This window comes from Lepus europaeus, chromosome 22, assembly GCF_033115175.1.
Source record: "Lepus europaeus isolate LE1 chromosome 22, mLepTim1.pri, whole genome shotgun sequence".
Taxonomy (NCBI): Eukaryota; Metazoa; Chordata; class Mammalia; order Lagomorpha; family Leporidae; genus Lepus; species Lepus europaeus.
This window is the reverse complement of record NC_084848.1, coordinates 32093686-32119626: the sequence shown is the minus strand read 5'-3', so window position 1 is coordinate 32119626 and position 25941 is coordinate 32093686. Positions and strand designations below refer to the sequence as shown.

The window sequence follows — 25941 nt, the reverse complement described above, 5'->3', positions numbered from 1 at the left end:
TGAAAGTCAGAGTTACACAGAGAGATAAGGAGAGGCAGAGAGATAGAGAAAGAGGTCTTCCATCCGCTGGTTCGCTCCCCAGTTGGTCGCAACGGCTGGAGTTGCAGTGATCCGAAGCCAGGAGCCAGGAGCTTCTTCCTGGTCTCCCATGCAGGTACAGGGGCCCAAGCACTTGGACCATCTTCCACTGCTTTCCCAGGCTAAAGCAGAGAGCTGGATGAGAAATGGAGCAGCTGGAACTCGAACCGGTGCCCATATGGGATGCCGGCTCTGCAGGCGGTGGCCTTACCCGCTATGCCACAGCGCCGTCCCCACAAACTGCAAACTTTTAACTAACCAGCAGGATGGCGGCGTTCATCTCGACCCTGACCCCACCCTGCAGTCTCTCTGGCGACCTTGTTTTGCTCTTCTGTTCTAGGAACACCAAGCGCACGGCAGAGGTGTGGATGGACGAGTACAAGCAGTATTACTACGAGGCCCGGCCCTCCGCCATCGGGAAGGCCTTCGGCAGGTGGGACCCTACCCCCACGCCCTCGGTTTCCCTCCATCCACGTGGGCACAGCCATAGCAAACTACCTCCACAGTCTCCCTAGGGAGAGAGCTCTCCCCGGGCTGGGAGGCCACGCAGGGACAGGGCCCTGGTCCAGAGGTGCCCGCAGCCTCCCCGGGGGGAGAGTCGATTGTGACTGAGCTGCTCTGCACCGCTGCCGGCAGCACGGGGACATCTGTAGCAGGACCTTGGGAGGGGCTGTCTGCAGAAGATGTCTGGGCTTTTCTCTCCACTCCTGTTCACTGCCGTGATCTGCTCCCCTGTTTTCCTGCCGGCTGTGACGACTGCAGTCTCGCTAAGCGTTTTTCAGAGGCAGATGGGTTGTGAAATCCATTTAGTGTGGGTCGTGACCAGCATTGAGAGAGAGAGAACACTACGGGTTAGATCAGCACTGAACAGAATAGAAAATTAGTGTTGATTACAGTGAGGGGTAAACATTGTATGATGAAACTCTGATTTCAGTTGTGTGTGTATGTGTGTGTGTGTGTGTGTCCTACCTATATGGGTATATATGGGATCACAGCGGAGGATATAGGAACAGGCTTCAAAAAGTTCATGGAAAATGTGCACTATGGAAAAGCCACGTGTGGGTTTTGAAATTTGCTTTGTACTCAAATAAGCTTACTTTTTTTTTTAAACAAAAAGATTTCTTTCTGTATCTGAAAGGCAGAGTCACAGAGAGGCAGAGGCAGAGAGAAAGAGAGAGAGAGAGAGGTCTTACATCCACTGGTTCACTCCCTAAATGGCTGCAATGGCTGGAGCTGTGCTGATCCTAAGCCAGGAGCCTGGAGTTTCTTCAGGGCTCCCACATGGGTGCAGGGGTCCAAGCACTTGGGCTATCTTCTACAGCTTTCCCAGGCCATAGCAGAGAGCTGGATCAGAAGTGGAGCAGCTGGGACTTGAACCAGCACCCATATGGGATGCTGGCGTTGCAGGCGGCAGCTTTACCTGCTACACCACAGCGCTGATTCCATAAGCTTATCTTTTAATTCCATTTTTTTCCCATGCACTTTTTGAAGCCCCCTCACTTTCATCTCCTGCTTAAATTCTGGTCTCCCTCATGCAGATTTGTCACCGTCTCTATAAGAAAATACGCCACGAAATAGTTCACTGGGAGCTAACATTTGCTGGGGGCCTGCCCTGTGCTCAGTCCTTCACGCCCCCTTAGATTCGTCTGATTCTTAGAAAAGTCTTCTGGGGTGGGTGGGCTGCTATGGAAGGCACGGAGGCTGGGCTGGGAGGCCACAGGGGCATCGGCCAGAGGCTGCTGTGGCAGGTGTAGGCATGGAAGGTGAGCGCGGGGCTGGTGTCCCATGGACACATCAGCTGGCATGGTCGTGGCCACACTCACAGAGGAGGTGTAAATGTGGCTCAATGCTGCAGCCTCGCTTGGAGAGTGGCGTTCAGGAGAGAGAGACACCTGTTGGAATCGGCTCTGCTCTCTGCAAAGCTCAGCACCAGCTTAGGGTGCACCGAGGTCTCTGGGGAGGAGGGGGCAGGAAGCCGGCTAAAGCCTGGTCCCCCGAGAGCTGGGCTTGTCCTGAAAGGCGGGCTCAGGGCAAGAGCCCAGAGAATGACTCGGGCAGGAGGCCAGAGCAGCACAGCAGAGGCCGCGGTGGCTCCTGGTCCTTGCTCCCCAGAGGAAAGTGGGAAGAGGGACTGAGACTATGGGCCCTGCGGGGTAGGGGTGGCTCCACCCCTCCTGGGGGCTTCTGCCCACACCGCCGGCCACCAAGCTTGTCTCCTTCAGTGTGGCCACACGGATCGAGCAGAGGAAGAAGATGAACTGCAAGTCCTTCCGCTGGTACCTGGAGAACGTCTACCCCGAGCTCACGTGAGTGCCTGGGGGTGGGGGGGTGGGAGAGGGGCTGGCGGCTTGAGGACCCCCGCCCCAGGAATGGATTCTCTCTAGCCCCTGGTGTTTATCTTCATGGGAAGGCGCTGGGAGACCTGAGTGGCTGTTTCTAGGAGCTATCAGTTAGGTGCATTGGGAACCAACATTTTTATAGACCAGATCTTAGACCCAGAAAGGGACATCATGGCCTTCCAGAAACAGCCCTGTGCTGGGTAGCACAGGCCACAGAGACATCTGTCCTTGAGCCCGCCCTCTCGCTTCTGGGAGTTCATCCTAAGGGAATAAAGTGGCCAGAGCAAAACACGCGTGGCTGACCAGGGTCCCTGGCAGCCTTGTCTGCCACTATGGGACAATGAGAAACAGCTAACAAACAGGGTCTGGGTTCAGGGACTCCCCATCCATCGACTTAAGCAGGTTGTGCATTCGTCCGTATCATAGTCCTGAGGACTGTGAGAGCACACGAGCGAATGAGGACAAAGCAAAGGGCCGGTGGCACATGTACACTGCTTCTGCTGCTTTTTTATTTGATAGGCAGAGTGGCAGGGAGAGAGGGAGAGAGACAGAGGGAAATCTTGCATCTGCTGGTCCACTCCCCAAACGGCTGTTAGTGCTGGAGCTGGGCCAGGCCGAAGCCAGGAGCCAGGAGCTTCCTCCAGGTCTCCCACGTGGGTGCAGGGGCCCACGCACTTGGGTCATCCTCCGCGGCTTTCCCAGGCACATTAGCAGGGAGCTGGATCGGAAGTGGAGCAGCCGGGACTCAGCGGGCAGACATGTGGGATGCCAGTGTCGCAGGCAGCAGCTGATACTACTATGCTGCAATGCTGGCTCCCGGTTGCAGCTCCGTGTGAACACTCTTGGGTTCCAGAGAGGACTGTAGGGAGTCAGCTGGGTGGCTGGGGTGAGCCCACGGTGGTGCCCCTGCCCCCGTCGCCTTTTCTAAGCCCTCCTCTTTGTGCTGGGTACATTCCTGTGGTTTGTTTCCTCGCTGTCTTCCAGTCGTATCTCAGGTGTGCCCTTCTCAGGGACGCTGGCCTGGAACACGGGGCAGCAGCAGCAGCGCCTTCCTCCTCTGCCTTCCCGGCTTGCTTTGCTCTGTAGCCCCAGTCCCCGACCGGCATGGGTGAAAGGCAGTAGAAACGTGTAATGAAAAGGTCTAAGTTTTTTTGGTGCAAAAAATGTTGAAATCCATGCATACGAGGGGGTCTTCAAAAAAGTCACAGAAAATATGCAGTAAGGAAAAACCGTCCATGAATTTAAACATATTTTTGCACCAGAATAAACTTAAGTTTTCTTCTAGTAAACTACTTATTCACTTATTTGAGAGACAGAGAATTAGAGCCCCTTGCCCCAGGCTCATTCCTCAAATGCACCCAGTGGCCTTTGGTTGGGGCCAAAGCTGGCAACCAGGAACTCTGTCCAGGTCTCCCACGTGGGTGGCAGGGACCCAGCCGCTTGAGCCATCACTGCTGCCCCCCCAGGGTCTGCGTTGGCAGCACATTGGAGTCAGCAGCCAGAGCCGAGAGTTGAGCCCAGATGTGGGATGCAGGTGTCATAACTTCTAGGCTACATGCCCACCCCACCGTGATCTTGCAATTCCATTTTCCGTGAACTTTTTGGACCTACCTCATATCTGGCCAATTAATTTTGGTGTCATCGCCCCACACGCGCCCGTGAGTGGCGTGGGGACAGAGGCTTTTCTCTGTTTTGTTCGCTGCTCTATCTGCAGCAGGTGGAACGGTGCCCGTCACAGAACAGGCACTCGGTCAACACTGTGAGTGGCGTGCCCAGGATGGCTCAGTGATGTCTGAGTGAGCACTGTCCCTCGATAGCCCTCACCTTGGGGAGCAGGACTAGCCCACTGCTGCCAGCTTTCCCCCAAGGGCCCTGCCGTGGCTTTCTGGAATGTTCCACCCCTCATATCCTTGAAGAAAGCAAATCTTTGTCTTTTGAGAGCAGGCTTAATTTTTGGTAAGCAGCCCAGGTAAGTTGTAGCCAAGTCCAGTGAATAAGCAGATGATTAACCCAGATAATATAATCCCCAGTCCTGAAGGCAGGCTGACTCTAAGGTAACAAGTCCAAACTGACTCCAGGAGACATTTCCAAGAAATTCCAGAACAATCTGAGAACCGCAGCATCCTTGGAAGAAAGTTGACAGCCTGGCTAGCCCCGGCTCCCCGGAAAATAACTGTGAAAGGAGGAACATTAATGTAGAAGACGGTGCTAAATGGACAACTTCCTGAAGGGACCGCTTTGCAGGGGACAGTCTCGCTCACGAATGTCATCTCAGAGGTGCTGAGGGAAGAAGAGCGATCACTTCTCGACTTCCCATCAGAGTTCTTAGAGCGTTCGTGTGGAGCCCGGTGACCCCAGGCCCAGGAGCCGAGAAGCCTGTAGAGGCAGGGCTGGGAATGTGTCCTTCCTCTCCACGCCTTGTTCCCAAGGTAGCACCCCCTGGGGACCAAGAGGAAGAAGGGTTGCGTCAGAAACCTGGACCGGGGCAGGTGTTGGGCACAGCAGTTAAGACCCCGCTTGGGACACCCGCATCCCGGATCCGAGCGCTGGATTGGACTCCTGGCTCCGCTCTCCCTTCCCGCGTCCAGCTTACATGCATCCTGGGCGGCAGCAGGTGATGGCTCAAGTCACTGGGTCCCTGCACCTGCTCCCACGTGAGAGACCTGGCTGGGGATCTGGGCTCTTGGCTTTGGCCTGGCTCAGCTCTGGCTGTTGTGAGCATCTGGGGGATAAACCAGCAGTTGGAAGATTTCTCTCTCTCTCTCCCTCTCTCCCCCTCTCTCCCTCCCTCTCTCTCTCTCCCTCTCTCCCTCCCTCTCTCTCTCTCCCTCTCTCCCCCTCTCTCCCTCCCCCTCTCTCCCTCCCTCTCTCTCTCTCTCCCCCTCTCTCCCTCTCCCTCTCCCTCTCTCCCTCTTCCTCTCCCTCTCTCTCTCTCTCTCTCTCTCTCCCTCTTCTTCAAATACATAACAGTTTTGAAAAGATGAGGAAAGAAACCTGGATGGATCACAAGATAGAGGAGTGGAGGAAACCAGTTACGTTAAATGAGGAGCATTTGAGTCATCTTCTGTTTGTTCTGTCCCCTTGTGAACGCTGGGAACTCCAGACCTCATTCCTCCCCGGTTACTCAGCCCCAGCTCTGAGCTTAGGGACCAGGAGTGGATCAAAATGTGGGTTGGAGAGAAGATCCAAGGGCCCAGGTGGTACCAGCTTCCCTCCAGAGGGGGTCCTGAGAGTTGTGTACACTTACAGAGGTGCAGTGGGAGGCTGGCCTGCAACCCTATCCTCTTATCCAGGACTCAGCCCTGCAGCAGGCCCAAGCCACTGCTAATTTATTTCAGTTGTTAGGAGGACCAGCAAGAACAACTGTGCAGGCTGTGCACTGCACAAACCCAGCCCGTTTGTGAAGATGCTAATCACAAGAGGACATGGTACATTTATGATAATATTTCCAAGCAGATGGCAGGAAAGTCTTCTAACAAATCAGTGTATTAGGACAATTTTCTTTTTTATTTAAAAGTTTCTTTATTTGAAAGGCAGAATTTCTGAGAAGGGAGTGAAACAGGGAGAGATCTTCCATCTGTTGATTCACTCCCCAAATTGGCCACAATGGCCCGGGCTGGGCCAGGCCAAAGCCAGAAGCCTAGACCTCTATCTGGTCTCCCCACATGGATGGCAGGGGACCAAGAACTCAGGCCATCTTCCACTGCTTTCCCAGGTGCATTAGTAGAGAGCTGGATCAGAACTGGAGCAGCCAGGGCTTGAACCAGTGCCCATGTGGGATGCCAGTGTGGCAGGCAGGGGCCCAACCCACTGCACCACAGCGACGGCCCCAAGGACAATTTTCTAACAAATGGAAGTGGAGTGTCTTGAGAAATGGGCACCTATTACTATTTCTACAAAGACATCTGAAAGTCCACGGGCAGCCCCACTTTGAGGGGCCCCCTAAAAAGGGAAGCAGGTGCAGACTGGGAGAATCCAACAAACAGGCTGTGCGGGGGGTGGAGGGGAGCTGGGGAAAGTGACAGTGACGGCCACCCAGCTGCCCCAGGGCGGCTGCCTCGGAGACGCCTCAGGAGCCGCACCTGGCCTTGTCCTTGCTGCCCTTCCCAAGGTTACCCCATGAACATCGCCGGGCAGGCCTTCAGTGCCAGTGGCCATTGCCTCGCTTCTGCTTGCACACCTCCCTAAGGCCGAGGGCCCCCTGGCTGCGTTCCTCTGGACACAGGTCTCTCGGAAGCCTCAGCAGGCGTCGGGTCTCCTTAGAGAGCGAGAATGTGACCTGTTGCTGCTGTGCGAGGCACCCAGGGTGTGGCTGTCGTCCCCGGCTCCCCTGCACCTTGCAAACTCGAGTTCTTTGAGTGATGTGAGGAAGTTAAGTGGGTGGGAGCAGGCATTACGAAGTCGTGGGGACTGTGAGAAACTGGGATACAGAAGCCGCATCCACAGGGGGCAGCAGCCTTCAGGACAGCGGATGGGTGCCATGCTGGGCTGCAGGTTCCGTGTGGTCTGATCTTTTTTCAAGAGAAGTCAGATTGAGATTTTTCTTCACATTTCGTGATTCTGCCAACTGATACAAAGCAGCAGTGACTCCACTGTGCCAGTTGGCACCAAAGGTGTCTGGGACCCAGGTTGGGCCAGAGTCAGACCTCCACTCTAGAGCCGTGCACCTGTATCCCAGGGAGCTGTGCACCCACACCCCAAGGGCCTGTGCACCTGCACCCCAGGGGCCTGTGCACCCACACCCCAGGGGGCTGTGCACCCACACCCCAGGGGCCTGTGCACCCGCACCCCAGGGGCCTGTGCACCTGCACCCCAGAGGGCTGTGCACCCACATCCCAAGGAGCTGTGCACCTGTACCCCAGGAAGCTGTGCACCCATACCCTAGGGAGCTGTGTACCCATACCCCAGGGGTCCAGAGGAGGCACACCCTGCTGCCAGCGGGTGGAGAGAGAGTGGTGTACCCCCACCAGGGCTCTGTGAGTGAGTTGATTCCTGGCCTCTGTGGGCTTCCAGCCAGCCTGAGGAAGGAAGGCCCAGCTTGGTGCTGAAGGAGGCTGCAGGGCCCCCACATCAAGGAATGCCAGACATGTTGCAGAGCACCACGCCCCTGCCACCAAACCCCTCATCTCACCCTGACAGAACAGGGTCCCAGGGGGCAGCAATTAGGCACAGGGTCAGACTAACCCCTGCTGGCTGCCTGTCCCTCCCACCCCACCCGTGGCTCCATAATTCAAGAACATAGATAACCACCTGTAGGAGCACAAGCCTGCGTGAACTCAGCCACTGGCTTGGATTTTTTTTTCTTTTAAGTTATTTATTTATTTATTTATTTATTTATTTATTTGAAAGGCAGAGTGACAGAGCAAAGGTGAGAGAGAGAGAGAGAGGGAGCGCTCTTCCATTTGCTGGTTACTCCCCAGATGCCCATAAGAAGCAGGGCTGGGCCAGACCAAAGCCAGGAGCCAGGAACTCCATCTGGGTCTCCCACGTGGGTGGCAGGGATCCAAGTTCTTGAGTCGTCACCCGCTGCTTCCCAGGGTGCCCGTGAGCAGGCACCAGGGTAGGAAGTGGAGCAGCCAGGGCTGGAACTGCTGCCCAAAGGGAATGCTGGCATTGCAGGGCTGCAGCTTAACCCACTGCACCGCACCACGGGGGCCTCTTCCTTAGTCTTAGCCACTTTCAATGACTGCAGGATTTTCCATCTCATGCAAGGATGAGAATTTATTTAGCTTCTCCCCGAGTGTTGCAGGTGTAGGAATTTCCAATGTTTTTGTTAAAACCAACCCACATCCTAGGGAGCTGTGCACCCACAACCCAGGGGCCAGAGGAAGCATACCTGCTGCCGGTGGGTGGAGAGAGAGTGGTGCACCCCCACCAGGGCTCCGTTAAAAGAGATGAGTCTCTTTTAACACATTTGTAATTATTTCCATAGGATAAACTCCTAGAGGCGGCGTTGTTAGGTCAAAAGTGTGCACACGTTTAAGGGCTATGATACATAAAGCCTCCCTGCCCCCATAAAGTTTTGGACTAACTTCTGTTCTTGCCAACAGGCCGTGAGAAGATCCAACCCCACAGCTGTTGCCAACACCGGGCATTGTATTAAAAAAATATGTGTGTGTGTACACACTAGGGGCCTTCAAATGTTTGTGGGAAATGGAGTTAAAAGATAAATGTATTTGGTGCAACAACTTGGGAAATTCTTGCACAGTTTTTTCCTGAGATGCATTTTTCATAAATGTGTATGTGCATGGATTTCAACTTTTTGCACCAAAATAAACTCACCTTCTGATTCTGTTTTGCATGAACTTTTTGAAGGATCCATGCACATGGCACACAGTGGCGCCTCCCCCTACTATCCCCCTGTTTAGTCACTGGTGAAGCTGAACACATTTTCATTTGTGTATTTTAAATTTGCCTCTTTAAAATATCCACTTTCTTGTCATTTTGAAAATGACTTTGAGCCCGTATTTAGGCCCCAGCTCAAGCTTCCCCTTCCTGTGCGGAGGGGCCCTCTCTGTCCCCATGGTCTATCTCAGGCCTCACCTCCAGGGCCAGCCCTGGAGCTTCCAGAAGAACCCATGGGAGACCAAGACCCAGTCTCTCCAGGGGCTGCTCCTGTCCCCTGCCCATCTCCGACTCCCCTCCCTTGTTGCCAGGCCCGCCCCCTCCCGCAGAGACCTTGGTGGCTAAGCTGGGGGTGGGGGGCAGAGGTCCAGCCTGACCCCCGTCTTTCCTCTCAGTGTCCCCGTGAAGGAGGTGCTCCCAGGCATCATTAAACAAGGGGTCAATTGCTTAGAATCCCAGGGCCAGAACACAGCCGGTGACTTCCTGCTCGGAATGGGGATCTGCAGGGGGTCTGCCAAGAGCCCCCCTCCAGCCCAGGTAAGCAGCTTAGGGCCTGGGGTCAGACCTGGGAGTGGCAGATGAGCCAGGGGCACCGGGCGGGAGTGGGGTGAAGGGCTTCCCTCTGCACATCCTGTCCTCAGCCTGTACCCTGTGCCTTGCTCAAGGGCCCCACACTCTGCCCCTGCCACGGGAGTGCCGCCTTTCCAGCCCTCGGTGCACCCACCTCCCCTTGCAGAGGAAGACATTGGACCCAACGGCGCCCCATCTCTCCTGGGACACCGCTGGGGGCAGCAGACGTCCTGGTCTCCTTGGTGCTACGTAGGCGTGTTAAGGGCCCCACGGCAGAACTACAGTAGGGGCCAAGCGTTCGGCCTGGCACTTAGGACCAATTAGATTCCCATGTCCCATTAGGATTCCCATGTCCCACACTGGAGTGCCTGACTCCAGCTTCCTGTTAATGCAGACCCTGGAAGGCAGCAGTGACGGCTTGAGTATTGGGGTTCCTGCCTGCTAGGCGGGAGACCCGGCTTGCATTCTCAGCTCACCACTTTGGTGGCCCCTGTTTGGGTTGTGAACCATCAGGTGAGGGAGTGTTTCCTCTCTACCCATCTATCTGTCTCTCAAAGGAAGGAAGGGAGGAAGGGAGGGAGGGAGGGAGGGAGGGAGGGAGGAAGAAATCCACACGACCTAGAGGAGACGATGAAGGCTCAGAGTGCCCGGCTCCCTGGCCCTCCCTGGTCTTGTCAGCCTCCCTCACCCCCTAGTATCCCTTGGTACATCCTTGAATGCCCTCCAGCTGGCTGTAGCTAAGCCACCCCACCCTAATATTTTTCATGAAAAGTTTCAAACATACAGAAAAATGGAAAGAATTATACATTGAATACCCATACACTCACCCCTAGCGTCTATGATTATTGGTGGAAAATTCTACAAAAAAATGTACAGTGTACCAAGGTACTTCAAAAAGCTCACCAAAAAAAAAAAAAAAAATGGAATGAAAAGATTTATTTTGGTGCCAACAGGTTTTGAAACCCATGCATAGTGTTTGCATCACACACATTTCTTCTGTACTTGTTGAAGATCTCCTATGCATGGATTTCAAAATTCTTTGCACTAAAACAGACCTCTTTTCTTTTCTTTTCTTTTCTTTTCTTTTCTTTTCTTTTCTTTTTAATAGGTAGAGTGGATAGTGACAGTGAGACAGAGAGAAAGGTCTTCCTTTTTGCCGTTGGTTCACCCTCCAATGGCCGCTGCGGCCGGCGCATCTCGCTGATCCGAAGCCAGGAGCCAGGTGCTTCTCCTGGTCTCCCATGCGGGTGCAGGGCCCAAGCACTTGGGCCATCCTCCACTGCCTTCCCGGGCCACAGCAGAGAGCTGGCCTGGAAGAGGGGCAACCGGGATAGAATCCGGCGCCCCACCCGGGACTAGAACCCGATATGCCGGAGCCGCAAGGCGGAGGATTAGCCTGTTAAGCCACGGCGCCGGCCCAGATCTATTTTTTAATGCCATTGTCACAGACTTTTGGAGTATCCTTGTATTTGCTTTTTTCACTTTTCTATGCCTGTACTTTTTATGACCTAGAATATTTACTGTATTTTATATATTTAAAAGACAGTGAGAGAGACAAAGAGAGATCTTCCCCCTGCTGGTTCACGCCTCAAATACTGGCGATAGTCAGGAGCAACCCAGGCTGAAACCCGGAGCCCAGACCACTAGAGTTTCCTACATGGATCCCATAGGGGTCCAACCACTTGGGCCGTTACCTGCTCCTTCCCAGGTGAGCGCTGACAGCAAGCTGGAATCAGGAGTGGCTCCAGGGCTCCACCCCGAGGACCCCAGTATGGGCTGCGGACCTGCCGGACCTGCCGAGGAGCCCTTCACCACGGGCGGAGTACCAGCCCCGGGCTGTGCGTGTTCACTTGCTCTCTCCTCCCTGCAGGCCTGGCTGTTCACTGACCACCTCATCCAGCAGCAGGGGAAGTGCCTGGCTGCCACCTCCACCTTAATGTCCTCGCCTGGATCCCCAGTCACACTGCAGGTGTGCAACCCCAGAGAAGGCAAGCAGGTAAGTGGCCCCGCGCCAGGGTCCCGCGCAGGCACGGGCGGCTGGAGACCTGTAGGCTCAATTAAGCCTTCTAAAGGGAGGCTCCTGGGGCCCGAGTCAGCATCAGGCCCCGCCCACGTGTTACTCACAAGGAAACACGTATTTGATGTCTGTCCTGCCCATCTGTGAGCTCTGTGAAGGCAGGGACTACAACGGGACTTCAGAAAGTTCTGGGGAAGTGGAATTAAAAGATGAGCTTACTGTAGGGGCCGACACTGTGGCGAAGCAGGTTGAGTCACTTCTTGCAAAAAACCTTGGCATCCCATGTTGCAGCCTTGATTTGCATCCCAGACACCTGGGAAGGCAGCAAAATACGGCCCAAGTGCTTGCGCCCCTGCCACCCACATCAGAGACTCATATGAAGCTCCCGACTCCTGGCTTCAGCCTGGCTCAACCCTGGCCATTGTGATTATTTGGGGAGTGAACCAGCAGAGAGAAAGTCTCCCGGTCTCCCCTTTTCTCTTTCTGTTACTCAGCCTTTGAACTATAATAAAATAATTGGTTTTTTTTAAGATGTATTTATTTGTTTGAAAGACAGAGTTACAAAGAGAAAGAGAGAGAGATCTTCCATCTGCTGGTATACTGCCCAAATGGCCACAACGGCTAGAGCTGGGCCAATCTGAAGCCAGGAGCCAGGAGCTTCTTCTAGTTCTCACACATGAGTTCAGAGGCCCAAGGACTTGGGTCATCCTCTGCTGCTTTCCCAGGCACATTAGTAGGGAGCTGAATCAGAAGTGGAGCAGCTGGGACCTGAACTGGCACCCATATGGAATGCCAGCTCCGCAGGTTGTGGCTTTACCTGCTACACCACAGCACCGGCTCCAAATAATTGCTTTTTTAGAAGGTAAGTTTTTACCTGCTAATGTGCCTGGGAAAGCAGCGGAAGATAGTCTAAGTCCTTGGGTGCCTGCACCCACGTGGGAGACCCAGAGGAAGCTCCTGACTTCTGGCTTCAGATCAGCACAGGTCCTCCAGCTGTGGCCATTTGGAGAGTGGACCAGCTGATGAAAGATTTTCTCTCTCTCTCTCTCTCTCTCTCTCTTTCTCTGCCTCTACCTCAGCCTCTGCCCCTCTGTAACTCTGCCTTTCAAATAAATAAAATAAATATTTTTTTAAAAAAAGGGTAAGTTTATTTTGCAGCCACAAATTTTTGAAATCCGTGCAGAATATACATTTTCCACGAACTTTTTGAAGATCACTCATAGGCATGGATTTCAGAAACTTTTGCCCCAAAATAAACTTACCTTTTAATTCCTGAGCCCCAGACACCATCATTTCCAAGCTGGCACGACCAGCATCACGTGGGCACTGCCTTTTGCATTTGTCCAGCACTGTCATTCATGCTGTCCCTGTTAATCCTGGGAGACAGGTCAGGCCAACCGTCAAGAGAGAAACGCCGCCCCGAGAGACACAGTCACTTGCTCTGGGCACACAGCAGCCGGTGACAGAGCAGGACTGGAAGCTGGATTTCCAGAGTCCGCGGCTGTCTCCTGTGCTGCTCCCTTTCTGTCTGGGAGGGATCAGGAGCCCACGGCCAGAGGCTGCCCCAGCCCATCCCCTGCCCACTGCTCTCGGTGGTCCTCCCTGTGCCCGCGCTGGCCAGCAGGAGGTCAGTGCAGGGGTCGGGAGGCCGCCTGGTTCTCTGATCGGCTGGCAGGGTTTGCCTCCTGCCCCTTCTCTGTGTGCCTGGACCGGCTGTCTCTTTAGGGTTGACTGGCAGTGTGCTATTCCATTCTGGAAAGCAACCAGCTCTCCTCCCTCCAGCCTCTGTGTGTGTGTGTGTGTGTGTGTGAGAGAGAGAGAGAGAGAGAGAGAGAGAGAGAGAGAGCGCTCTGTGTGCTGTGGCCTGCCTGATGGGCATCCCTGGGGCTTCTGGAGCACTTTCTGATTGTGGGGGTGCAGCCTGCCCTTCCACCCCGAAGCTGCCTGTCCTGTGCCCTGCAGTGGGGCTGGTGCCCGGGTCTTCCCTTCAGCTCAAGCCCCCACCCACTCCTTGAAGAGGCCAGAGCAGGAAATATCACCCAGGGCAGCCTCTGCTCAGATATTTCTCTGGGGCTGATGTATCCGTTCGCCCCTGTGCGCTGCCCCGGCTTGTGGAGCTCCTGGGAATCTCCTTGGAGCCATTCCCTCTGTTCCTGCAAGTCCCGCCTGGCCCCCAGCAGGGAGCTCCAGTACTGGTGCCCCTCCATGCTCAGGGGTCAGGATGAGCAGCCTCCCACGGTGGCACCCTCTAGAACCTGCACCTGCCGTCTGGGTCCCCAGTCGTCCCTGCTTCAGAGGCAGTTCTGAGAGGCTCCTGTGTGTTAGACCAGCTCCCAGCCCAGGCACTCCCTGCACCTGTCTGAGCCCCAGGCTCCCCACTGCTAAACCAGGAGGCTTCCTCCCTGCCTGCCCTGAAGGGAATCTGCAAGGGTCGTGGCTGTGGGGGTGGGGGAGTGCTGGGACCTGATATTGTGTCTCTGGCCAGGCCCAGAACTGTGCACAGGAGAATCAGAGAGGCCCTGATGGTGCTGGTAGCAAGTGAGAACCCTGCAACCCGGGGAACCCATCCCAGTGGTTGGGCCATTCATTCATTCTTTTTGTTTTTTTTAAGATTTATTTATTTATTTGAAAGAGTTACAGAGAGAGGTAGAGACAGAGAGAGAGGTCTTCCATCCGCCGGTTCACTCTCCAGATGACCGCAATGGCCGGAGCTGAGCTGATCTGGAGCCAGGAGCTCCCTCTGGGTCTCCCACGCAGGTGCAAGGGCCCAAGGACTTGGGCCATCCTCCACTGCTTTCCCAGGCCATAGCAGAGAGCTGGATCAGAAGAGGAGCAGCCGGAACTCGAGCCGGCGCCCATACGGGATGCCGGCGCTTCAGGCCAGGGCTTTAACCCACTGCGCCACAGTGCCCGCCCCCCCTCCCCATTTATTCATTTATCATAAAACAAAGCTGCACTGGGTGACTACCTTGTGCTAGGGCATGTGCAGATCATGTTGACCACAAGGATGAAAGAAAGGCGTGGACTTGACCCCTAGGGAACTTAAGTCTGGTGGGGGAGAAAGGGAAAGGAGGCAGCCACCACTCTGCTGGGGGCTGGGTGCAGAGGGAGCACCGGGCTCGGGCTGTGCAGCCCAGAGTGGACACACCCTGTGACACCGCTGTCCCAGCCAGGGGGTGGTCTCACCTCCCCTGCTGGGCATTGCTGGAGGTTTGGCCAGGAAAATGTCAGGCCCTACAAGGGCTCAAAGCAACAGCACAAGCCCTGTCCCACCCACCACCCCTGACGTCACGTTCTCTGCTGGGGCCACACAGGCCCAGAGGCACTTCTCAGCCCTGCTTTCCCAAGGCGAGCCCTGGCCCTGGCCCGGAGCCGGGTGGCTCATCCCACCTCCGCAGTGACTCCAATGAGCACGTGGACCCCCACCGCCCAGGGCCCTCTGGGCTCCACCCACACGGTCACGAGCACTCCCACCTGCTATGGTGGATGAGGTGGACAGAAGAAGGGGAGAGATGGTTGCGTAGGAGGGAAAGCAGAAAGGAACTAAAAATAGACCTGTCTCGCAGAGGCTTGAAACCTGGGTCTCAGCCTCTTATCCCTTCTCAGTGTTCCAAACGCGCCACCCTCCATTCAGGCACTTCCAGAATGTTCTCCGAGAACAGCTGTTCTCCCCCTCGTCAGACCTGGGGGACGGCAGGCAGCAGCAGGTGCAGGAACTGACCTGGGAGCCCCTCTGTGACTCTGCCTGTGGTCAGGGAACGCCAGCCTTCCCGCTGCCCTGCCGTCTCTACAGAGAGGGTGGCCAGTCCCCTCTACAGGGTGCAGGCCCCCGCCCCACAGCTACAGGCCAGGGCAGAGGCTTAGAGCTCCACAGGGAGTTCTCGTCTGTGGGAGTAGGAGATTCACGCAGACCAGGACTCGCAGGGAGCTGGTGGGGAGCCCTCTGGGGGGAAGTGAGGAGCAGTCAGGGGCAATGGCAAACTGGAGAATGAGTGCCCCCCTCCCCCAAAGCAGAGACGGAATCCTCAGCCCCTGCTAGCTGTCCCGTGGGAAGTGGGGCCCAGCGGTGGGCGTTCAGCAGCAACGCTCGCATCCCATCAGAGTTGCAGGTGCGAATCCCAGCCCCAGCTCCTGACTCCAACTTCCTGCTAGTGAGCACCTGGGAGGCAGCAGGTGAGGGCTCAAGGACTTGGGTCCCTGCCACCCACATGGGAGACCCAGATGGAGTTCCTGGCTCCTGACTTCTGCCTGGCCCAGCCCTAGCCATTGGAGGCATTTGGGCAATGTACCAGTGAATGAATGATGGGTGATCTCTCTCCCTCTCTCCCTCTCTCCCTCTCTTTCCCTCCCTCTCCCCCCTCCCTCCCCCTGTCTCAAATAAGTAAAAATGTAAAAAGAAAAAAAAAAAAAAAAAACATGGTGCCTAACGTCTACATAAAAGCTAGAAATGCAGCTTTTTATGAGCGAACTAAGCCAAATTTTAGATCAACATTGTGCAGGCCAAAGAAAATTCTTTTCTGGGTTGGCTCCAGCCCCCGGGCCTCTGCGTGGCCATCTAAGGGCTGGACCGTAACTCCCTGCCAATCTGCACAAGCAAGAGCCCCAGGGGGGGAGGGCCTGGCTTACAGCCTGGGAGCGGGGCAGCCTTTTGTTCTGGGGGTCGTGCTGTCTGTTTTAAATGAGGAGGAATGTCCCAGGTACATGCAGCACTTCCACACATACAAGGCCTCTTCACAAAGTTCGGGGGAAATGCTATTACGAGCAAAGGGCACGGACTTCACTTTTTTCTTTTGCACTAAAATAAGCTGAAATTTGAATTCCACGTTTTCCGCAAGCTTCGCCAAGTCCCCCTGTCCGTGAGATTGTGCACACCCCTGGGAAACGCAGGCAGCAGCAGGCGCATCTTGTTTAATGATTGCTCTCCCTCCTCCCTCCCTCACAGAAATGGAGGCGAAAAGGCACTTTCATCCAGCACTCGGTCAGCGGCCTCTGCCTGGAGACCAAGCCCGGCCAGCTGGTGACCAGCAAGTGTCAGGCCGACGCCCAGGCCCAGCAGTGGCAGCTGCTGCCGCACACCTGACGGTAGCCCCGGGGCCTCTTGTGCATGAGACTCTGGGGCTGGACGGGGGTTAGGGTGGGGAAGTGTCCAGGGCCGTTTCCATCTCCTCACATCTCTGCAGGAACCATCAGCAACCATCCCTGCCACGACACACGTTTCTCCAAAACTTGATCCGGGGTGGCTGCAGGGGGCGCACCCCAAGCCCCCTGTGCTGTCCCGCCCTCGCCCCAGGACAGGAGATGGTCGGGGTGCTGGACTGTGGCTGGGCAGGTGCCTGGCCCTTTATCCTCTCCTTTGAGCCTTCTGGAAGCCTGGACAGTGGTGTGTGGGTGGGCCCCCTCCTCGCTGCCTGGGGAGCACAAGGACAGAAGCTCACGCAGGGGCCCAGGAGGGTCTTGGAGCCTGCCTGTGGGGACAGATGTGATAGAAGAAGTCGGGCATCGGTGGGCAGGCTGGAGGCTGGGAGGAGTAGGGGAGAGGGGAGGGGCTGCCTGCGGGCTGGCCAAGAACAGGGAGGAGGTGAAACGCTCAGACCAAATCCAGAGCTGTGCTTGCTGGACTGGGCGCGGGAGGGAAGGGGTCCTGGGACAAGGGATGGGCAATTTGCTAAAGGACATGGACGGAGGAATAGCCAAGCACCAAGAGAACACAGTATCTTCTCCGGGACACACTGGCAGGCTTGGGGCCAGAGCCCAACACGGTGCCTCCTGTCCTGATCCTGGGGGTGCCCACGTGCTTAGCCAGAAACCGCCGAGGGATCTTTAGGGACGGACTTGAGCTGTCGTTTATAAAACAGATTCCGCTTCTGCTTGGCCCTGTGTCAGGCTGAGACCTCTCTCTCTTGGACCTGGCTGACCAGCTGGTGCCCTGTGCCCCTGTGCCCCTGGGTAGATGGACAGCCACCACGCACCCCAGAGCGGCCCCACCCTCATCATAGCCTCAGATCCCTGCTTTCTCAGAGGAATTTGCCTCTGTAATCCAGCACCGTGGGTCAGGGTGGCCGGTGAGGAGGGGGCATCCTTTCTGGACCGTGGACAAATGCGTGTGTCGCTGGGGGCTGCGTCACCCAGGCTAAACCTCCTTCTTCCCTTCCCCACGACAGGAAGGATTCTGATGAGGGGTGAGCCACTGCAGCGGGCTGGGAGGCCAGCTGGGGGCTCCTGGTTGGGTAGCGAACTCCCAGTTCCTTGTGCCAGCCACTGAGAACACATCTACCCCGTCTGCCCCACAGCCTTATAGGGAACCCCTTCTGCCATGCCCCTCGCCCCACCCACTGGCTCAAGCAGTGGGATTTTGGGTAAGAGACTGTTGGTATCAGGACCCCTGGGGGGTCTCCCTCCCAAGGCACATCAGCCTGGGGAAGACACAGGTATCCCAGGAGCCCCTGATCTTTCAGGGAGCCACACACTCATCAGAAGCTCATGGATTCCAGAAGGTGTGGGAATCTTCCAGAAATGATCCCGTTTATTGTACGTGTGTGCACATATGCATTTTCCTGGGGGGAGGGTCTGTGGGTTTCCCCAGCGGGTCTGAAGCTCTGCTCTGGATTGGAGCTGCTGCCCCCCGGTCTCCCTCCCTGGTGTGCCCCAGCTGCCATCGTCCTGCACACTCCACGCAGCCCTTGGGGTCTGGAGCCGTGGTCTGCAGCGCCCACTCTGGAGGGTTCTCTGGCGGTTTCCTCTCACCTCCTGTCTCTCACCGGCATCCTCTGCCGCGCTCCTGTGCTCCCTTGCGCAGGACCCCTGGACTCAGGCCCAGGGCCCTTTGTCCCCATGGCCACACTTCTCCGTCCTCTCGCCCGATGTTTCAACTGCCACCATCGGGGGGCGCCTCGGGTCCCCTGTTCCTCTGGGAAGCCTCTTGCTGCTGCCTAGGACAGAGCTGGGGCCTGGGAGGCCTCTCCCTGGAGGCTGGGCCAGGCTTGGGCTGGTGAGCAGGAGCTTCTCTGGTTGAATGTAAGAGGACTGCTGCTCAGAGGGTCTCCCCTCACCTCCTGTGGTCCAGCCAGGCTCTGCCCCCATCCGCCGTCCTTTGTGGGGACTCAGCCCCGTTCTGTTTTGCTTTTCCTCTTGACCAAAGCATGTGCCACTAGCTGTCCTTGAGGACTTCATCTTTATGAAACACACCTGGAATAAAACCACTTCTTACAGGTTCACGTGCACCTGCGCCTTCCTTTCCATGTCCAGAGCCATGGCCTTCGGTGCCACCCTCCCACACCCCATGCCTCAGTGGAAGTAGAGACCTCCAAGCGAGGCAGGACGTGCTCACACCTGCCCCTGGTTAACTTCTTCATCTGAGCACCCTGGGCACACCTAAGGCTCTAGAACTGCTCTGGGAGCTGGCAGTTCTGGGTGGAGCCGGCAGGTGGTCCTGCTGCCATGGACCAGGGCCAAGAACCCAGGCGCCAGCTCAGGTAAGGCTGCAGCAGGTGTCTGTGGCATTGGCAGGGACTGCTGGGATCTGGAAATGGAAACCCAACTGCTTTCCGAATGGATCCGGCCCTACAACCTCGCTTGCCTTTAGCCTTGCCACCCTCTCCTTCCCCAGGGGCCGGCCCTGGCCCCTCTGAGCTTTTCTTCTGCTCCTCTCCCCACACAAGAAGGCAGCGAGGGTGGGGCTGGCGCCGTGGTGCACTAGGTTAATGCCACATGGGTGCTGGTTCTAGTCCTGGCTGCTCCACTTCCAATCCAGCTCTCTGCTGTGCCCTGGGAAAGCAGTAGAAGATGGCCCAAGTCCTTGGGCCCCTGCACCCACGTGGGAGACCCAGAAGAAGCTCCTGGCTCCCGGCTTCAGATCCGCGTAGTTCCGGCTGTAGCAGCCATTTGGGGGGTGAACCAATGGAAGGAAGACCTTTCTCTCTCTCTCTCTCACTGTAACTCTACCACTCAAATAAATAAATAAATAAAAGAAGGTAAAGGTGAAAACTCAGAGGGGGACACCCTTCCTGGGTAAAACCAGCAACATCGTTCTGGAAAGAGTCCTATCCCCCCAGCCTCGCTTGATCAGGGAGCAGGTGCTCCGCTTGATGTTTCCATGGGAACCAGAGGACAACCCCTAGGAGCTCTGTGATCAGAAGCTGAACCTACCAGGGAGAAATAAACGCAGCCGCGGCGCCCCTAGACAGCCACCGCCCACAGGCCAGGGTGCTAGTGCCCTCTCTGGGACACAGTCTCTGCCCTTGCCTCCATCTTATCCCAGGGCCGCTGACCCCTGGGCCTGAGGGTCTTGGAGCAAAACCCTGGCCAGCTGCAGAGTTCACAAGTTGGCTGCAGCATCCAGCGGGGCCTGGGCTCAGGATGCAGCTCACCCCAGACCACGACCCGGCGGCAGTCTCCATCCATCTGTCCATCCGTCCTCCCGGGAGCACAGCCCACGGCCCACCCCTTCTCAGCAGGAAGGGCTTCTCCAGGGTCAGGCTTTGTCTCTGGCTCTCTGAGCGCAGCCTTCCCCAGGCCCGTTTCTCTCTCTCTCTCTCTCTCTCTCTCTCACTCTCACTCTTTCTCTTTTTCCCCGGGAACTGAGGCTCTGGGCTCTCCTCCAGCCGCTGGAGGACTCCGCGAAGCCCTGGGGCTGGTCACTAATGACCTCGGGCCTTGCATAACCAGCAGGAGCTGTCCCCAGGGCCCAGGCTGGGAGGGCAGGGAGCACATCTGCCATGTATCCAGCTCGGAGCAATTTCTGAATCCCAGGCTCCTGGGATTGGAGGGAAATGGAGGGCTCCGCCCACCTGCAGACAGAAGTAACTCAGACGTTCTCCAAGGGCAGCCCAGGCCTGCTGGGGGTGTCCGCCCGCTGGAGCGGGTGTGGTCCTCTCCCATCGGGGAACAGGAAAGGAAACCTGGCAAAAAAAACCCAGGGCTGGTGATGTCCTCACTTGCAGTCCCGGCAATGTTCCCAGTGTCCCCTGTGGTCTGAGTCAGTGCGCTTCCAGGAGAGAGGAGGCCCACGGCTTCCCTCGTAGCAGGCCTTCACCGGCAGGCGTGTAGCAAAGGCCAGGACTTGGAGCTGGGAGGCTCCTCTCTCTCCTGGTCTGGCAGCCGGGCTGTCTGGTGGCCCTGTGGAGCCGTGGCTCGAGGACCAGCTGAGGTCAGCTATCTCCTGTTCAGTTCAACCCCAGGAAGTACAGGGAAGAGTGTTCTAGGTGCATGGACTGTCGTGGCTCCATCAGCTGGGCCCATCCCCCACCCTGCCACTCACTAGCTGTGTGCTGTGGAATCATCTCTCGGGCCTGGTTTCCTGACCTGTAAAATGCAACTACTTTAAGCCCTGAGGGATTTTTTGAAGATTGATTTATTTAATGATTGCCACGCATCTGGTCCTTTCTAAATGCTTAGTAAGTTTGTTTTCCTACCGTTATTTTAAAAATTTTTAAATTTTTATTTTTTTGAAAGATTTATTTATTTACTTGAAGGGCAGAGTTAGAGAGAGAGGAGGAAGAGAGATCTTCCATCCGCTGGTTCACTCCCCAAATGGCCACAATGACAGGGGCTGGGTCAATCTGAAGCCAGGAGCCAGGAGCTTCTTTCGGGTCTCCCATGTAGGTGCAGGGGCCCAAGCACTTGGACCATCTTCACCTGCTTTCCCAGGCCGTTAGCAGGGAGCTGGATCAGAAGCAGAGCAGCCAGGTCTCAACCAGAGCTCATAGCTTACCTTAACCTGCTATGCCACAATACTGGCCCCTGTCCTTCAACAATTTATCTTTCAAATAAGCGTCCCTCATTGTGAGTCCAATAGTCTGCTCAGAGTCCCTTGTGGTGCTTGTAGCATCCTGGGCTGTGGCTGAGAGCCATGGGCTCAGAACTCCTGTGTTTGTCGACAAGTGGCCCTGGTGACCCATCTGCACCCAGAGGGAAGGCTGGTGGCCCGCAGAGGGGAGGGCATGCCGGGGAGCGCTGGGCCAACCCTGCCTCCACGTGGAGCCCAGGCCCCTGTAAGAAGGAGTTGGGGGCGGGGGGGAGGCCATCGCTGTACTCCTTACTGCGTCTAATCTGGATTAGATTTAGGAGTCAGAGGCCTGAGCAAAGCACCGGCACGGAAATCTTCCAACCGAGAGACCATTGGTTGGACAGGACCCTAGGGCTGGCAGGAGAGTGGGGGGTTCTGGACCCACACCCAGGGAGTGGGGGTCTCTGGAGGTGGCTGCTCTGGGCCACCTCCGCAGGCTTCACCCCCATCTGGTTAGGGGCAGCTCCCTGCATAGTGGGGTCCCGCTGCTCTCTGCACAAGGGGACCGCAGGGCCCAGAGCTCTCTGGCAGCTGCAGGGCTCCGGTTCCCTGGCCCCAGGCTGAGGGCACTTTCCAGAGCCTTGGTCTCTGTGTGGGCGGAAGCACGGAGGGGAGTTGTGAAGATTCTGTCGGGTCACAGTCAGCCCCATGGGGGCAGCAGGTGGAGCAGCAGGGTGGCACTGGGGCTTTCTTCTGTGTGTGCTGTGTGGTCTTGGACCTGCAGCTGTCAGGTGGTGGGCATGGGACTGACTCCTGCCATTCGGATGGGCGCTGTGAGGAGGAGCATGCTCTGCGCAGTGGCTCAGGTTCCTAGGGGGTGCCCTAGGCGGGGCACACGGACCCACACCTGTGGCTTCATCATCGTGGACCCATGGAGCCCACAGTACGGTGCTGAGCCCCGATCCCACAAAGGCTCAGAGGACCGCGATGGTCACCGGCCAGCCAGGCCAGCCTCAGCGCCCCTGCTCTCCTGCTCGCCCTACGATCCTGCCGAAGCGTCCTGCATCCCATTGCTGAAGCTGCTCCCTGCGTTCTCATTTGTGGATTCGCCGTTCCTCGTTCCTCGTTATCTCCCGGGTGACGCTGCTCCTGTATGACAGCCCTCCCCGCCTGAAAGACTCTGCAGCCTTGTTCCAGTTTCAGTCGCTCACCTCCCACCTTCATCCTCACTGTGCTCCTGATCCCCGGACGGGCACCTGTCTGTGGGATGGACCTGCTCCATCTTTGTGCCAACCACAGCCACCGCCCAGAGCCTGGCTCTCAGAGGCTTAAGGTGGATGCTTGCTTGTCGAATGAATGATTGAAAAGATAAGGCACGCTAGCTGTGTGTGTGTGTGTGTGTGTTTATTTGTAGATGGACAGAGCTCTTCTATCCTCTGGTTCACTCCCCAGATGCCTGCTACAGCTAAGGCTGGGCCAGGCCGAACTCAACCCAGGTGTCCCACCTTGGTGGCAGGGACTCACCCACTGGAGTCGTCAGCTGCCGCCTCCCAGGGTGGGCACTGCAGCAAACTGGACTCAGAAGTGGAGGCAGGACCTGACCCAGGTGCTCTGAGATGGGACGTGTCAACCAGGGCCCTAACCACTAGGCAAGACATCCACCCTTGTTTTGTTCTGAAGACAGAGGATTCTTACATTTAGGAATGGAGACTTCGCATCCACAAAGCATTCTATATATAGGGAGAGCGAGGCTGGGAGGCTGGGTCCAGGGTTGCCACAGAGCCAGCTGCCACGTGCCGATCTTGCTTTTTGTGATTTATGAGTTTCTTCCCCAACGCCAGCCACAGATGGCCGACTTCGTTTTGGAAGAGCTTCCGCTCCGGAGGAGCCATTAATCAAGGATTCAGGGCTGCACCGGCCAGCCTGCAGGCGGGCGTGCATCTCCCTGAAGTCAGGGGAAGCTGGTCCACTGATGCTCACCGCCACGCCTGTCACCCAGTGACCAGATGCTGGGACTCACACGCTTACACTTCTCCTGTCCTTACAACAATTCTGTCATTCACTGGAGATGCAGACAGACAGAGCCCCCATCCACTGGTTCACTCCTCAAACGCCTGCAATGGCCAGGGAAACGTTAGGGGCAGAAGTCAGAAGCCAGGAACTTGGTCCAGCTCTCTGACATCGGTGGCAGGCTTCCAGCCACCTGAGCCATCATCACTGCCTCCCAGAGGCTGCATTGGAGGGAAGCTGGAGTCAGGAACTGGACTCACAAATTCCAGCGTGAGACATGGATGTGCGGATCACTAGGCTAAACACCACCCCGGCTGTTTTTTGTTTTGTTTTTAAAGATTTATTGCCGGCGCCGTGGCTCACTAGGCTAATCCTCCGCCTTGCGGTGCCGGCACACTGGGTTCTAGTCCCGGGCGGGGCACCGATCCTGTCCCGGTTGCCCCTCTTCCAGGCCAGCTCTCTGCTGTGGCCAGGGAGTGCAGTGGAGGATGGCCCAAGTGCTTGGGCCCTGCACCCCCATGGGAGACCAGGAGAAGCACCTGGCTCCTGCCATCGGATCGGCGCGGTGCGCCGGCCGCAGCGCGCCTACCGCGGCGGCCATTGGAGGGTGAGCCAACGAAAAAGGAAGACCTTTCTCTCTGTCTCTCTCTCACTGTCCACTCTGCCTGTCAAAAAAAAAAAAAAAAGATTTATTTATTCGAGAAGCAGAGTTACAGAGAGAGGAAGAGAGAGAGAAAGGTCTTCCATCCGCTCCCTAAATGGCTATAATGGCTAGAGCTGAGCCAATCCAAAGCCAAGAGCCAGGAGCTTCTTCCAAATCTCTCATATAGGTACAGGGTACCAAGGACTTGGGTCATCTTCTACTGCTTTCCCAGGCCATTAGCGGGGAGCTGGATTGGAAGTGGAGCAGCTGGGACTCAAACCAGCGTCCATATGGGATGCCAGCACTGCAGGCAGAGGTTTAACTTACTACACCACAGTGCCGGCCTCCCAGGTGTTTGTAGTATCACCTCATTTACAAGCAAGGAAATGGAAGCCCATGGAAGTCTTCACATTTGCTCATGGTTACCCAGCCACTGGGAGGTAGAGGCAAGATTTGAAGTCATGAATTCAGACCCAGGGTCTGTTTCCTGCCCTTCATGGCCTTCTGGGTTCACACTGACGCTGACCCCTGTGTCCTGGTGTGTGTGGCTGTCCCACTCATGCACACTGGGGCTCTAGATAGCTCTCCCGGTCTCACCGCAGAGCCCAGCCAGGCTTGGTCTTGTCTATTCTGCTAGACAAACGCTTGCCACCCCACAGGCTTGCATGGCGAGGGGGGCCCGGTTGGTCCTGCTCTCCTCACTTTGCAGGTGTAGAAACGGGCAAAGGGGCTGAATCCTCTCGAGACACAGGCAGGGAATGAGAGGCACGGCACTCAGCGGACCCGGCCACACGGCGTCCGTGGCACAGCGACGCAGGCCATTGCCGCTCTGCCCGGTGTCAGGCATCTTCTCTGGAGCTCAGAAGGGTGACAGTCTGGAATGTTCTGGCCCAGGGCTCCTTGGCTGCATGGGCTGCTTTCTCTCTGCCTTCTGGCCAAGGCTCCCCCCCCCCCCAATGTCTTTCTAGCCTTGAGGCTCCCTGTTTTGTGTTATTTCTCCTGGTAAATTAGCTTTGTGCTTGTGGGTCCCCAGTGTAGGTAGCTTGCCCTGTGGCCTTATCCGCCCAAGGTGGGGACTTGGGGTGCCTTGTGGAAGAGCGGGGAGCTCACCTGAGGCTCTGCACGTTCACACAGCAGCCAGGCTCATGCAGGAGAGGAGAGGAGAGGGCTCCGGCTCGGGCCCAGGCACTCATGAATCTGGAGACCTTCAGCAAGTCACTTGGGCCTCCTGAGTCCAGTGTTCTCAACTGAAGAAAAAAGAAAGAAAGAAAGAAAGAAAGAAAGAAAGAAAGAAAGAAAGAAAGAGAGAGAGAGAGAGAGAGAGAGAGGGAGGGAGGGAGGGAGGGAGGGAGGGAGGAAAATGGTGTCAAATGAGACAATGCCCATGGCCAGGCCTCCTACCCTGAAAGGCAGGTGCCGGTTTGAGTGTCAGGTACACCTCTTCCAATCCAGCTCTCTTCTATGGGCTGGGAAAGCAGTAGAAGATGGCCCAAGTCCCTGGGCCCCTGCACCCAAGTGGGAGACCTGGAAGAAGCTCCTGGCTCCTGGCTTTGGATCAGCTCAGCTCTGGCCATTGTGGTCATTTGGGGAGTGAACCAGCGGAATGCAAGATCTCCCTCTCTTTCTCTCTCTCTCTCTCTGTCACTCTTTCAAATAAACAAAAATAATTCTGAAAAAAAAAAAAAAAAACCGCCAGGCTTTTTGTGGGGGTGGGTGGGGAGGGGGGAGGAATCCCAAGGGAGGGTACTTTAAGAAAAATGGAATTTAAAAAGTAAGTTTATTTTGGTGCCAAAAAAAAATCTGAAATCCATGCATAACTTTTTAAGGACACAGATAACTTTTTAAGGACACACACCATGAGCTTTTTGTTTTTTAATTTGTTAAAGATTTATTTACTTATTTGAAAGGCAGAGAGAGAGACAGAGTCTTCCATCAACTAGTTCACTACCCAAAAGGCCACAGAGGTCTTGGCTGCTCTGTTTCCCATCCAGCTCCCTACTGGGAAAGCAGCAGAGGATGGCCCACATCCTTGGGACCCTGCCATCCATGTGGGAGTCCTGGATGGAGCTGTAGATTCCTGGCTCAGTCTGGCCCAGCCCTGGCTGTTGTGGCCATTTGGGGAGTGAACCAGCAGATGAAAGATGTTTCTCTTTTCCCCCCTCTCTCTCTATTACTCTGTTTCTTTTTTTCTTTCTTTCTTCTTTTTTTTTTTAAT

The 25941-nt window shown here is 56.1% G+C and overlaps 1 protein-coding gene across 2 annotated transcripts in view; it reads left to right on the top strand.

The window, feature by feature from the left end:
- GALNT16 (polypeptide N-acetylgalactosaminyltransferase 16) overlaps nt 1-18588 on the top strand; it is a 97415-nt gene extending 78827 nt beyond the window's left edge. The window contains exons 11-16 of one of the 2 annotated variants that reach the window (XM_062181290.1): nt 419-511; nt 2301-2384; nt 9158-9299; nt 11203-11328; nt 16292-16431; nt 16530-18588. In XM_062181290.1, coding sequence (XP_062037274.1) covers nt 419-511; nt 2301-2384; nt 9158-9299; nt 11203-11328; nt 16292-16429 — 583 coding nt within the window. In that variant the 3' untranslated portion in view covers nt 16430-16431; nt 16530-18588. Of the gene's footprint in view, nt 1-418; nt 512-2300; nt 2385-9157; nt 9300-11202; nt 11329-16291 lie in introns of both variants that reach the window. The other variant, XM_062181289.1, reaches the window with a different exon arrangement.
- Nucleotides 18589-25941: the final 7353 nt, after the last annotated feature.